The sequence below is a fragment of the Achroia grisella genome, unplaced genomic scaffold (genome assembly GCF_030625045.1).
Source record: "Achroia grisella isolate CSIRO2021 unplaced genomic scaffold, CSIRO_AGI_Agris_v1 utg903, whole genome shotgun sequence".
Taxonomy (NCBI): domain Eukaryota; kingdom Metazoa; phylum Arthropoda; class Insecta; order Lepidoptera; family Pyralidae; genus Achroia; species Achroia grisella.
This window is the reverse complement of record NW_026713061.1, coordinates 1,269,411-1,283,873: the sequence shown is the minus strand read 5'-3', so window position 1 is coordinate 1,283,873 and position 14,463 is coordinate 1,269,411. Positions and strand designations below refer to the sequence as shown.

At 31.4% G+C, this 14,463-nt stretch overlaps 1 protein-coding gene across 2 annotated transcripts in view; it reads right to left on the bottom strand.

The window, feature by feature from the left end:
• LOC131853626 (neural-cadherin) overlaps positions 1 to 14,463 on the bottom strand; it is a 338,875-nt gene that overhangs the window by 249,215 nt on the left and 75,197 nt on the right. For both annotated transcript variants that reach the window (XM_059204595.1, XM_059204594.1), the window contains exon 12: positions 9,454 to 9,643. In XM_059204595.1, coding sequence (XP_059060578.1) covers positions 9,454 to 9,643 — 190 coding nt within the window. The remainder of the gene's footprint in view (positions 1 to 9,453; positions 9,644 to 14,463) is intronic.

Genomic DNA, 14,463 nt, shown 5'->3' with positions numbered 1-14,463 from the left:
TGATCAGCTACTTATGCATAAAAGTACACTGCCATTTCAATAAAATAACATTTATTATTAAATTTAAATCAGGCACCAAAATCAGGTTATTTTTCTATTCCTTTTGAGAAAATCTCAAATCCGTTTTATAAAAAAAAATATTTGTTTATTATTATACAGAACTAAAATAATTTGAACAGAATGCTATGTGCCGTGAATTATAATTTCATTCTAGTTCGTTAAGCTCGATTGTGTAACAGTCAAACATTACTAACTTTCATATTTATAATGTATGTACAGTGTGATTAACGATTACATGTGGTCTCTATTAGGTATGACTAGTTGGATTCTATATTCTGTTATTAGGTATCTATATTGCGACAGAATATACAATCAAGCTAGCACTATGGAAATTACGTGTACACTACTTCTCCACCTAAAATAAACTGTATTAATTACTAACAAATTTAACACTGGATTAGTTTTTTTAATCAGCAAAATGTATAATATATACGGGATAGCTTTCACATAAAGTGGTTAAACAAAGAACGATAGTGGCTGACCCTTTACTGACCGCTATAGATATCCTCATAAACGAGCAGCTGCTCCGCTTCATTAATGCCTTGGACTACAAATAACTATTATAATTACAATAACAACGGTGCGCAATTTCAGGGCTCATTTCCTACCTTTCTAACAAAATGGGGATACGACGTCAACATTATTTTTATAGAACGGATAGCCAGATAGCTCCTCTTTATTTATATTTTTTGTGTACAACGTGGCAATGCCATAAAAACGCCCGAGGTTATTAAAGCGTCACGCGAAATTATGTAAACATAGCTAGGTAGATCATGACATTTAGAATAGTTAAAATAATCTCTTTACATAATGACATAGATTTTTTTAATCTACTCTATTACTACAATAGTATAACCAAACCCTGATTGTTATCTGTCTATAGTTTATCCAATTAAATGTTATTTTTGGAAGTCCATTTCATTTCTTAATAGATTTATATTATTTTGTTTAATAATTGTAGAGCAATTAACATGCGTGAGACTATAAATATTCTGCGCGGAAACCTGACCTGACGCCACTGGCACCGTTCTGACCCATTGGTGACCAAATTTCGACCTTTATTCAGTCTACATCCATTTTACGACACATGTTTCTCCTCTGAAAAAGGCATCATCGGGCATTAAATAGAGTTCGAATATTGCTTGGAAGCCTAGTGTTGACTGTTCGGCGATTGTTCAGCAACCTATTCGGTTGCTGAACAATCGCCGAACAGTCTTTCGAGTGCTCTCCTAGATATAAAAAATGAGACCAAAGGCGAAAGAATTGAATTACAAATATTATATTTCGAATTAGAGATTTAGAATTAGTCCTTAGAATTCCAACAAAACCATCAAATTTTGTTATCGTTAAAATTGTCAAAATGAGTGACCAATACATAAGTAAACCCGGTTGCATAAAAAACATCTAAACATCTTTTTTAAATATAAGACATACACACAAAAAAATGCGACAGAACCGTTATCCCTTGCCTTTCTTTTTGATATTCTCCCAAATTACTTAGCAGCCGGTTGAAAATATAATATCTAAACGAAAAGAGGAAAACGATATTTACGAAGCTACCTATTAATTGTAAATAATAATCACTTGCAGCAAAGTCAGCTTTTTTAGATAAATATTAATTGGTATATTGTACAAAATAATTATTAGAGATATAACCTTGTAAAAATTATAAAATTTAAGATTCGTGTTCCTTATCTTTGTCTTATCCAGTTGTTATGTTTACAGATCATGAAGCAAATAAATTGCTAATTCTGTTATAACTATAAGGTAACAAACTTTCTGAAGAAGAAGGCCTCTTAGCAAGATCCTTATAAATAATTCATTAATCCAATAACCCTATCCATGAAGTTTATTTAAGTTATTAGTATTCTAGAACGTGGTTAACTACATTGTACCTTGATATGTTCAATATAAAAAAAAAATATCTATTCAGGACTTTGTACACAGTTTAAATTCTTATTAAACAAATGACATCTTTCCGCATCTCTACTCATTAATACCTTTATATACTTCTACTTATGTACCTAGTGTACCTACTCATATTGTACGTACGCTTCATATGTAAAATATATGAATATTTATAAGAAGCCAATCACGCTCCAGAAAATTATAAAAGAAGGTATTTACAATACATCAATTTTCTGCGGGATGTTATTGATATATTATATCGACGATAATTTAGTAAACATATTACGTTATTTTATACAAAATAACTGTATATAAAATATTTTTAAGGAAGTTTATACTCATGAGTAAGTTTTTTTTATCATATTTTGAGTTTATGTATGATAAGCATTACACAATTCAGCAAATTTCATCAGTTTTATATCAATAATATCAAAAAATCATATAAGCATGCTATGTTCCTAATTTTAACAATATTGGCAATATTGGCATAATTTAGGGTAAGATGTATTCTATAAATCTCGAAACTCCAATCGGCATTAAATAAGTATGAACCTATACGAGACCTAAACTTTTCGCTTGTAAAACAAATTAAAATTTCTTGCCAAATTGCTAAGATTTCCTTTTCGGAGTTGGTTAAAAAAAATATGCGTAATGGAACTCATCAAAAAGTGGCAACATGACGGACAAAGCAATTTGATCTTTCGCACCGACAACATCGTTACAAATTAATTATTAGTGTTTTTAATTAGAGTCGCTTATTGAACGGTCCGCTGCGCTGGTGGGATGATGGCGCAGAGGCGCGCCGGCTAACGATGGCTTGTTTTAATTAAACTCACCTCCACTCTACGAAGGATCGTACCATCTTTCTTTTATCGCGACTCCAAAGGTGTTTAGACTGAACCTAAATTCATGAATTGGTTAAGAGTATTCGTTAACGTATATTTGAGTGCAAACGAGCGAACACACTCGCACCGAAAGGGGGTTAGGTGATTTTTATGACGGCCAAGACGGGTGATTCCTGAAACTTATGGCGCCTATAAAACGGCTCGTGTTGAGTTGACGATTTAGCAAAATTCCGCCCTACTGAAAATACCCCGCTTCCCATGCCGAGGCGGCTCTAGAAAGCTTTCAAATTACCAAGATTCGTCTCGTGAATAGCAGTCGTAATGACAGGGAAAATTCTCTTACAAACGAGGTAATATTATAAATAGCTTTATTGAAAATTTACCTGAAATTAGTAATATCTACCCACATGTGACAAATCTCATGTTGTCATTATAGATTTTGAAGTCGAACGGTCATAGTACTTTATATATAAAATTTAAACGTCTAAAATAATGTGAACATAAAAGGAGACACACTAACTACGAAGATTTAGATAACGGGGAAGATGCACATAATAATATAGGGATAATTGTTTCTATACACTGGAATCATATAATAATAATAATAATAAAATAGTAACTTTACACAAATCACAACACGATTAATACACATCCGTATACAGATGTTACCACTAAATTTACTGCATTACATTAGACTTGTGTGGTATATTATCTTACTACTTATAAATTAGAAAATATAACCACTGCCAAAATAGCTAAATAGCTTAGTGCAATTTTTTTTATTCTTTGAAATATTTCTATGTAACGACACTTAATACTAGTAGGTACTGTATATGAATAGATATTGCTCTATTATACAGATATTCGCTTTTGAGAATATAAAAGGAAATATTATAAAGAAACCCATTGAAAGAAATAAATACGACAACATAAAATAAGCTTTTATGCCGAGGACATAAGTCTCCGCTCCAAGCAGTAAGTAAATAACCTCCCAAAAGTAGGAATTTCTAATTTAATACGGTAAATGAGACACGCACGGAGTGTTTCGCAAGTCCTGCACGACTTCTGTATATATTTTGCTTATACGCTAATATAACTACGTTATTATATTTAGACGGCTATACAAACATCATACTACATACATTATGTTCATGTTTTTATTAACTCATATTAGAAATCTAATCCTAGTCTTCTATAAACCAACTTATTGATTTAGTAGCTATGCTATGCTGTTACCCGCGACATTTAATTTTTTTTAAGATATAAGTTAGTTAGTTAGTATTTGCCCGCCCTTGTAATAAAATATCTTTATGTCACATATAGTTATTATTCAGCCGATTCATTGTGAAAAGGTAACAGACACACTTTGAATTTATATATTAATATGTATAAAATATCAAACTTAAGGGATGATCAAGTAGTTTAGTTGTCCTTATCTTCGTGACAGGGTTAAATTATTTTACTATATAAATAAGTAGCGAATTGTCCTTCTCCATCATAATTATTTTCATATGCCAAATTTACCGAAGTCAAAACATAGTCTTGATAAACAGATATATTTAATAGTACTACGCCAGTAATTTACAGCAGGCATTGCATTCGGAGCCTCATCACAAATTCCCGAGGGCGCCACGTTAAATGTAGGCCACCAAGTTTCCGGGGCGGAATATTGCTTTGTCACTTGGCGACATTGCACAGCTTCTCTAAGCCCAAGTAATTGGAAATAGTTGAAATAGACGACTTGAAGCAACATTGCACCGGTCCACCCCGACACTGGCAGCCGCCGGCGTCAGCGTTCAGCCCTCATTTATTTGACGTCATCCTGGCATTAGTAGCAGGTCGCAGCAATCTTCTTTGATTCATGTCAACAACGCGTAGAAATACGTAGGTAATACTCAATTAACTTGAGCATTGAATAAATTTGGATATTGATGCATTTAAAACTACGCTTCATTAAAGTGAACTATTTTAGCGTATACCAGGAGTTCAATTTAATAGTCAGATTTTAAGTTCATCCAAATATTTGTTTATAAATGATGAATATACATTGTCGAATAGTGCCATAGTGATTGTGGTGACCACAAAGTCTAGATTAATATTTTATGTTTTATTATTTTCTATATATATGTTAGTCCTTAAGGTATAAGTAATATAGATATTGTTACGTTATAATATTAAGTTGTATGTCACGACAAACGAAGGGCTATATTTTGCTGGTTACTAATAATAGACGGACTTTAGAACTAATGGGAAATTAAATTAGTAAAGAATAGTGACAGAAAAAGAACAGTAACAGATTTATTGACGACCTTAAGACAAGTGTGTATCTTTTAAATATAAACAATAACGATAAAATTCAGATTTAAATAGACTGTTGTTAAAAGTGACGTTTTCGCTTTATTCTATTCAAAGGGATGATATAATCTCTTTTCTGTCTTACAAAAGTTTAGTTAAGATTTGTTGAAGATAATCAGCGTTGAACAATAAAACTTATCAAAGCATTGAAAATACTTTTAACAAAAGAAAGATGTAACAACAATGAAATTTTCACAACTCGTAAATTTTTACTAAAGTTACTCTGGGCATGTAACGACTCAACTCAATGTCATATATCGAATACTGCAGTTTATAGTATTGATATGTAGAAGGATGCATATTAATTTTTCTTCGGATCGTAGAATCTACATATAAGCATGCATACTACGCATTTAAAATTACAGACGTAGCTTTATTCAGAATAAATAACTAATGCCGACAATAAAAATTACAAGAACTCAGAACCCCAAAATCATAAATCCAGATTAAGAATCCATCGTTTTAAAACCAAGAATACGATCATACTACAAAAACAAAGTAAAAAACCATTAAAAGCAGACAAATTAAAAACAGTCGTAATAAACGATAAGTGCTGCCAAGGGACGTACAGTTGAAAGAGAAGCCCGCAAAACGTGAAAACAGAAACTGGCAATAAAAAAACTGAAATTTTGTTGAACCGACGAAGCGCAGTGCTATGTAGCAAGGAATACCGAGCAACGAATACGGTTCAGAAGCCCGACGGGCGAGACTACTTGTACCATCCCGTTTCTCATTGCGATTGGATTCATTGTTTTTCGCTTGACGCCACCTTCCGTGTTACATAATTTCTTGAATAATTCACGAGAACTAAAAAATTTATCGATAATAAGTATGCTAATTGAAAAAAATCCATTTACATTTGTTTGTGTATCTACTAGGTCCTTTATTTGTATAACTAAATAATTTTCCTTTTACTTCATCCGTTGTTTCAACTAAGTTGAAAGTGTCGAGAGTCGAAAACTATTAATAAATAAAACAATTAGTCTCTATATATATACATATTATAAAACAAAGTCTGTCCCTCGCCAAGTCTGCCTGCATGTTCGCGATAATCTAAAAAAACTACTGGACGGATTTTCATGCGGTTTTCATCTGTCAACTGAATCGTTCTGAGGAAGATTAATGGGCATTCGTTAATGTTTTGTATAAAATTATTGAAACGCTCCTGCGAAAACGGAGAAAGTTGCTAGTTAATCACATTTCAAATATTTACAGTTAATTGATTTTTTTAATGTCAAGTGTCACTTTACAACGTATGACATAATAACATTAGTCACAAAGTTAAAGTCCCTTTATTGATAACAATTATTGCGATTATTTAAAATATGTTCGTTTTATCAATAGGCTTTGGCATATACTAGCTGTGCCCGTGGTTTCACCCGTGTGAAGTTTATGCTATAAACTTCACACGGGTGAAACCGGGGGCCATAATTATGAAGAAACAATATTACACTGAATAATATTTTTCATATCTGTTTTCATTGCGTTTCTATGGGATAATCTATGCAGAATAAATCGTGGTCAGTCATTAGTATTGAAATAATATTTAGCCTTAATTAATGTACCACTGTAAGGGAAGCCATCATCATTAAATCATGTTCCATTATAATTTGAATAAGCTGGCAATATTGATATCCTGATTGCAAAACGCAGTTCGTTAACCGTAAATCAGATATACCTACATACGTTCTAAAAATGTATTATTACGTTATATTCTACATTAAATTCTGTGATTATAGAATTATATGTTTGGGATTTGTTTGAATGATTTACTTAATTTTGAATGAAGGTTAAAGTAAATTTAAGTATCCAATTTTTATTTTAATTAAATCAAATCATAAAAATACTATGTCTCATTTATTATTAAAAGGATTCGATGAACTATTGTTACGTGAAATAATCATAATTCCAGGTAATTTTATTTGACCTATTATAACTAACACTACTTATAAATTAATTAGATATAAGGACTAAGATGTACATGTTTATTATTTGACAATACTATCACATAAAATTAGATTATGATAACACCATGTCTGGTGTCCATTCTTATAGCTATCGATATGAGTAGAATAATAGTAGAATACTACATCGAATAGTAATTGGGTGTATATACGATACAATTTTATTTATAACACAACGAAACATAATTCTAACGATTTAACTGGAATGGGAAACAGAAACAAACCGACGGATCCTTTACTCGTTAATTACTGCTATTCTTTATCTCGTAATACTTGTATTATATAATTTCGATATTTATTATTTAAAAATATATTTCATGGAATCTAAAAAATTAATATAATAACAAAATAAAACAATGAGACACTTCAAATATTTCTAAAAGTTAAGTTCGACTTTATATTATTAGTTTTAATCGATTGCTAAACATTGGCAAATTGCGTTGCCTATACAATAGTGACTACTGTAATGCGGGTATGTTCATATGCTGATCAGTATGCGAACCGCGTGCGCACATACCACGCTGCCGTGGCCGTCCCCGCTCTCACGACCAACTGCAATATGCTGAAATTGCTACGTGGTCCGCCACAATATTCACACCGAATCCTACATTCAATACTGAAAAGCAATTTATTATCTTTCCCCAACTTAAATGTAAGTATTCACAATGAAACTTATAACTTGGTGGAGTATTTAATCAGCGTTGTTAAATACCTGTAGAAGACACTACTCGTAGAATCCAAGACGTGGATATTTGCATTCCCGGCACGTACACGAAGATAGTATAAATTTACGATTGAGTGTTACTTCAGTATTTTATTGAGTCCCATGAATAATAATGGCATTCGCTATATATCAATAAAACTGGTAGATATGTATACAAATGTAAACACAAGTGATCTAAAGCTCGCTATTGTACACGCGAGACAGATACAAGGATGAGTAGCTTAACCGGATTACGGGCCTGGGGCATCGGCTGATTATTCTGCTGCCTGATTTACGATGACGCGATACGGCAAGGCGTCGCCGACCTGCCTACCTAATAGAGGGCCAAGCTGAAAACGGACAATTTATAGTGTCACACGTAGCGATACAATCAATTCCCCGACACCCGAGAAAACACTGTGAAATATGAGACCGCCGTATGTCAATATCCACAACGAAGAGGGTCGCCACTTGGATAGGCAGATAGGCAGTTCCAGCTAGCGACAGTTGCCAAAAGAAGGTCGTCGACGAATATTTCAATGTGAGGCACATGCTCGGAGAAAAAGTCATTTGGATGCGGGTCGCGGCAGTGATTAGCCCTTGGGCTCAAGTGGAGACGCCTCTCGACCCAAAGACCCTTCGTCTCAACAGATGAATTGAACGATTTTATTGTTACGGACTGTACTTAAATTTTATGAAACTAAAATGGGACCCGATCCTCTCTAAAAGTCGAAAGTTCTAAGTACTTTGGATACCTATATGATCGAATAGTTGAATAATGAAATAGTGCTAAATATGTAAATTAACTAAAAACCTACAACTGCGTATTTATAAACATCATAAATGGATCCCAATGCTTTAGTTTTATTTTTGAATTTAATTTCAATAGGTAAAATAAGATAAGATATAAATAATGATAGGTGACATTAGCTACCCGTTATTGTTAAATATGTAATATGATATTTGATTTATTCCATTGCTGGATTAGCAATATTACTTTTAGCGTACAAATTAATTAATACTCAGAAATATATTCCATAAAGTAGAAACAATTAGATACTTACTACATAATCACGAATAAAATCCGATCCGAAATATATGTTTCAATGATTAAACATGCAATATGTGTAGCACTTAATAAATAAGATATTGTCATTTCTTCTTTAATAAAGCCTGGTATATGTGTATACAAACTGAAGGTATGATATCAGTTTTATATACAATTTATTCAGATTGTGTCTTCAGATTCAGAAAGGTTTAGTATGTGTTGTAATATAACTATTTATAAGTCGAACAAAAGTAATAAATAATACATTTAACATTTTTAAACATTTCATTTAATTTGTGATCAGGATGAGCTCTTAAAAACGCCGGCTATAAAATTTACTATGTACCTGTTTAATATTGACCTTCATCATGTTAACTTTTCATGTAGCAAATGCTTTCAAACATAAATATTTATAAAATCATTCTTTTGTAGAGTTCCTTTGTGATTTTAGGACTCTTGTAACAAAACAAACGTAAAAAATAATGTTTTTGTTACTTGAAACCCATAATAATAAATATGTTTGCAAATGTTTAGACTCTTTTGAAGTATTGACATTAAAAATAAACTTACCTGAGTTTGGCTGATTGTTTGAATTGGGCCGGGCCGAGGGAGCTCCATCACGTGCCTCCACTTCTAGAGCATATGCCCCTTGCTTCTCTCTATCGAAGACCACCTTCGTAAAGATTTCGCCAGTCTGCATGCTGATCTCAAAGAAATCTTTTCCTTCGTTGCGCGGCGAATCCACGATATAGTAGTAAACCTAAAGTAAAATATTTTTCAAATAAATCGCATATTAAAACGACATCAATTGGAAATGATAATTATAATTAGTTTTGTTGTTCTCATAAATCATTTGATTTATTAAAGACATTGAGTACTTTTAATGACTACAGATTTTTTATTGTTCTTAGAATAAAATAAATCTTGAATATATGCATGGAAAATGTTATCGTGCATGGTATTTTGCACAACCGGCGTACTATAGAAAATAATGTGCCGCTTAGATGTAAGATGGGGAATAATATGTATATTATTTAGACATTAAAATTTGCACTGTCATTTACAGAAACATTTCTTAGTACGATAATTTTAATTACTATTTATGTGTAAATTTCATAAATTTTGAAGAGTTCTGTATGTTGGAGGAAGAGAAATTCTATTTATTAAATTTTGCTCATGTAGAATGTAATTTAAGTAATTGATTAGTGACATTTGATGGATAGCTGTACTCGTGTAACCTAATTCAAAATATGTCTATAAATAAACAATTTTTATAATAAAATTATCCTTTCATGAGACATAGCAAAAGGTCATCAATTAAACTGCATATCACGGAGATCGGCAATGTAATTTGGAAGACACTACAAATATACTCGTACCAATTATTACAATATGCTATGCATAGATATTACGTCACTAACTTTAATTCCTCCAGAATATAAAATTTGTAGGTATAATACTAGTTATTACTCGAGATCTTGTATGCTTTTTTAATAAAACGTAACCTATATCCGTGCTTTTAAAATAAGTTACCAAACTGACATACAAACAGATACTCTTTCGATCCCCCTCTTCTTACTTCTTTCTTTATTCATTGTACATCCTTTATACGAATTTATAATATAAAGGTTGTACAATGAATAATATAATGAAAATGTTTATTTAACTTTCTATCGACAAGACAACGTCGAACACACGCAAAAATCTAGTTTAAAACTAAATACCAAAAACACAATATCATATCCACAACGTATCACAGTCGTCTATTATGCTTTAGGCAGGATAGTATGTTTTTAGTTCACAACTTTAACCTAGATTGTCATGTCAAAAATATGGAACAATAATCTATTACTAACTATCCCGTCTTTTCAGATGTTGTAGCAATTCAAGACACTTAAAAAAATCATAAAAGCACAATTGGAAAGCTACAAATATTTTTTACAACTTGCACATAAACTGCTCGATCATGTAATCAGTTTAATATGAAAAGTGCAACTATTATTTTCAGATTTCAATTTTATTTCTCGGTGAAAATAGTTAAGTTTCACAAGTATTTCTTATTATCATATTCTCTGACATCATTCATTCCGGACGATTGTTAAATCATTTAGACGTTAAATCATAAACTACTGTGATATCTTGTGCAGTTTCGAATAATTATATTTAAAGAGTCATTTAATGTTTAGAGATATTATAATATTGCATAATATTATTTAGGTACATTACTTTGAGTACATTGTACAAAGCAGTTTCAGCAGCTTAGAATAATATATAGAGAAGATTTAGTTCGTAAACAATTCAAAGGCCATCTGAATCAACGCGTACATTATCTTGTTTCATTGAAGTCAGAAGATTCTAAACTATACTTGGTAGATGGAACATCTCGAAAACTTCTTCATTGCAGTAACTTTAAGTGCAAACGTAGCTGTGAGTGAAATAATAATTCTAAAAGAACCGAAACACTTAACGCAGCAAATTAATAATAAGATTAAATTATATGTATCACAAACTATAATAAAATATAGTCAACTCAGATATGCAAATGGTCACACACATCTTTTTTTTAACACAATGAAAAAAATGACAAAGATCTTATCAGTTAGTATTATAAGGATTTATGTTTTTAGACCTGCTATTTGGCTTTACGTTTGCTCATTACTAAACATCGCGATTCCCCCAAAGTATGATCTTCATAGTTCTTTAATATCATAAAGGTTCTCGTAAAAACAACGAAAATGTCGCTTACACAGCCACACGCAGGTAACTACATTAATTCATTTCTTCCATATAAACTTTGTGTACCTGTATTACCATGGACGTCAGAATGTGGTTTCTTATTCTATTTATGTTTATAGAAGACGATTAGTACTATCCATCAATTGAACCTCATTCTTTTTAACACTATGACGATTGGTATAAAAAAAGAAAATATAGTTACGAAATTGTGATTGTGAGATAGGAAAGTTTTTCAACTATGTAGGTACATAAAGCCTCTCTGCTGTTACAGCGTGAATTTATTAATGTTAAAGACCTAAAAAAATATCGATATTTGCGATACCCGAGTTTGAATTCCATTTATAAATCCGCAAACATTATCAGAAATATATTTTTATGATGGATTATCTTTCAAATTCGTTATGGATTAAAATGCCTATCCCTTTTGCCTTTAACGAAGCTCATTAACCTTTGTCACAACAAAAGTTTTGTTCCGAAATACAATTTATTAATGTTTTTTATTAATTTTTCGTGTGGTCTATGATATCTGTTAAGTATTGAACAAAGTCGCAAGGTTAGGTATTTCCGATTTTAGGCTTTAAAACGATTTCGTATATAGCCTATATCTACTACTTAAAATATGTTCGATCACAGCAAGTTAACAGAAAGTATATAATCATAATAATACTTATAAAAGAAAACATTGATTGATTAGTACATTATAAAGAGTACGTATTCCGTATATGCTTATTTATCAGATTAGAGATTTTTTATTTTGTATTGAATCCATACCAGACACACACATTGCAAAATATGTAATTACTGTTTCCATCTCACTAACTGCAGTCATTTCATTCAGTTCACTAGATTTAAAATTAATACCCAGAATCAGGACACGATGGGCTGATATGATGAAACAAAAGGTTTTGACAGTAACAATTAACAATTATATATCATTCCGTTTCACATGGAAATTAAGTGTGTTATAATTTTTAATTAATTAACAAAGAAGTAAACCCTAATGATTACAATAACAATAATTTCTATAAATATCCTGAAAATATATAGGTATATAAATATGAGGTAGTGTTTTTTATATAGCTATGTTTGTTTTGTAAACGCTTATTTAAGTACCTGTCGGTAATGAATACCTGCAAAGGTACGCATTTTGATACAAATGAACAATAATATAGGATATTTTTTGGAATGCGGAATAAAATCCTTTATTCATTAGAAAAAGAGACGCAAAGTTTTTGTTCAGCCACGATATCATGTAACAAATATTTCCAGATAGAAATACGCATCTACTAGCAATAAAATAAAAGATACACACTATAAATTATATAAACCAAGGCAATCTATTTAATAATATAAAATTGTACAGCTATCCAAAGCGAAATCATATACAACGAATGAATATTGCATTTTTGTTCACACGCGCGTGTTCCTGAAAATTATAGGCGGAGTAAATTGCACTCGTTGCATATTTGCACAAATATAATATTCAACTATAACTTTTATTTTAAATCCATCGATATTTTTATCGATATAGCCTTTATATAAAGAGAAACGAGGTCATTTACTTCAAGTGTTGATACGCAGTAAATAAGTAGTATTGTAATGATAACGGTTGCAATTTCCCTATCAGGCCATTCTAGTCATATAAAAAATATACATATATATTATATATGTATATTTTCAGAATGGGACCGAACTATTTAAAGTTTTATATCTCATTAAACAAACAAGGATCACTCATCGTCCATTTACGTGGCATTTTATATGATACATTATTATATTTATTACCATAACAGAACCTAGCGTTTGTTATAATAAGTTACTCAAATATATTTTGTCAAATAAAATATGATAAACATTTGAACGGACTCTAATAAATATTTGTTTAGGCTAACAGGGTAATTATTTCTGACAGAGTGGATTTAAAACGACGAAATTAATGGTTATGTATATTTAACTAGACTACACCTTGTAATTACTGTAAGTGTTACCTACGTTGCCGTTGTCACCTATTACTATTTATATTTTTTTATAATATCATAATATAATATTTAGGTACACAACGCCATCTCGTCCCAAGCTAAGCAGAGTTTGCGTTGTGGGTTGTAGACAACTAATACGTATAATCTGGCCTTAAACACTGTCAGAATTATTTTTAAACAAAATATTACATTCGCATTTGGAATCTGTCATTCTTTTATGAATGTTAATTCTGTTTTCTGATTTCCGCGCCAATGGGCTGTAGAATATGATATTTGAAATGATTTGGTATCATAATAAAATTATTTTTTTTGTGATACCAAATGAAGTGGGGTGATAAAGAAAACCGAATCGCTGTGATTGCATTACACAAAGTAAGTCTGGAACCAAATATGTACTATTTTTGAAACTTTCCATCCGCTTCATATTAGTCTTTTCGTTTGTATACCGAGCTATTGAAAAGTACAATGAAGAAACCTACTCTGTTTGTGACAGAAAACATCTGGACGTCCACACAGTGTTCGTGCGAAAATGTGTGCAACCAAAGCAGTAAGAAAAAGAACTATAAGAAATCCTGTCAGAAAACAAAAAAATCCATCTCCCATATGATGATAGCTCCTACACCATGTCGCGTATTTTAAAAGATGGGCTTGCAGCCTATAAGAGATGCACATTACGTAACTGGTAATTAAAAAAAAGAATAGAATGGTAAAATCAAAACAACTACTTAAGCAGTACGCAAGGAGATCACAGAAGTTGTTTTTTTACGAATGAGGTTTTTTTTACAATTGAGCAATATTTTAGGCTCAAATCGCTAAAAAAGCTTACCAATTAGTAAACAAAGTACAACGCTGCATTATCCTACAT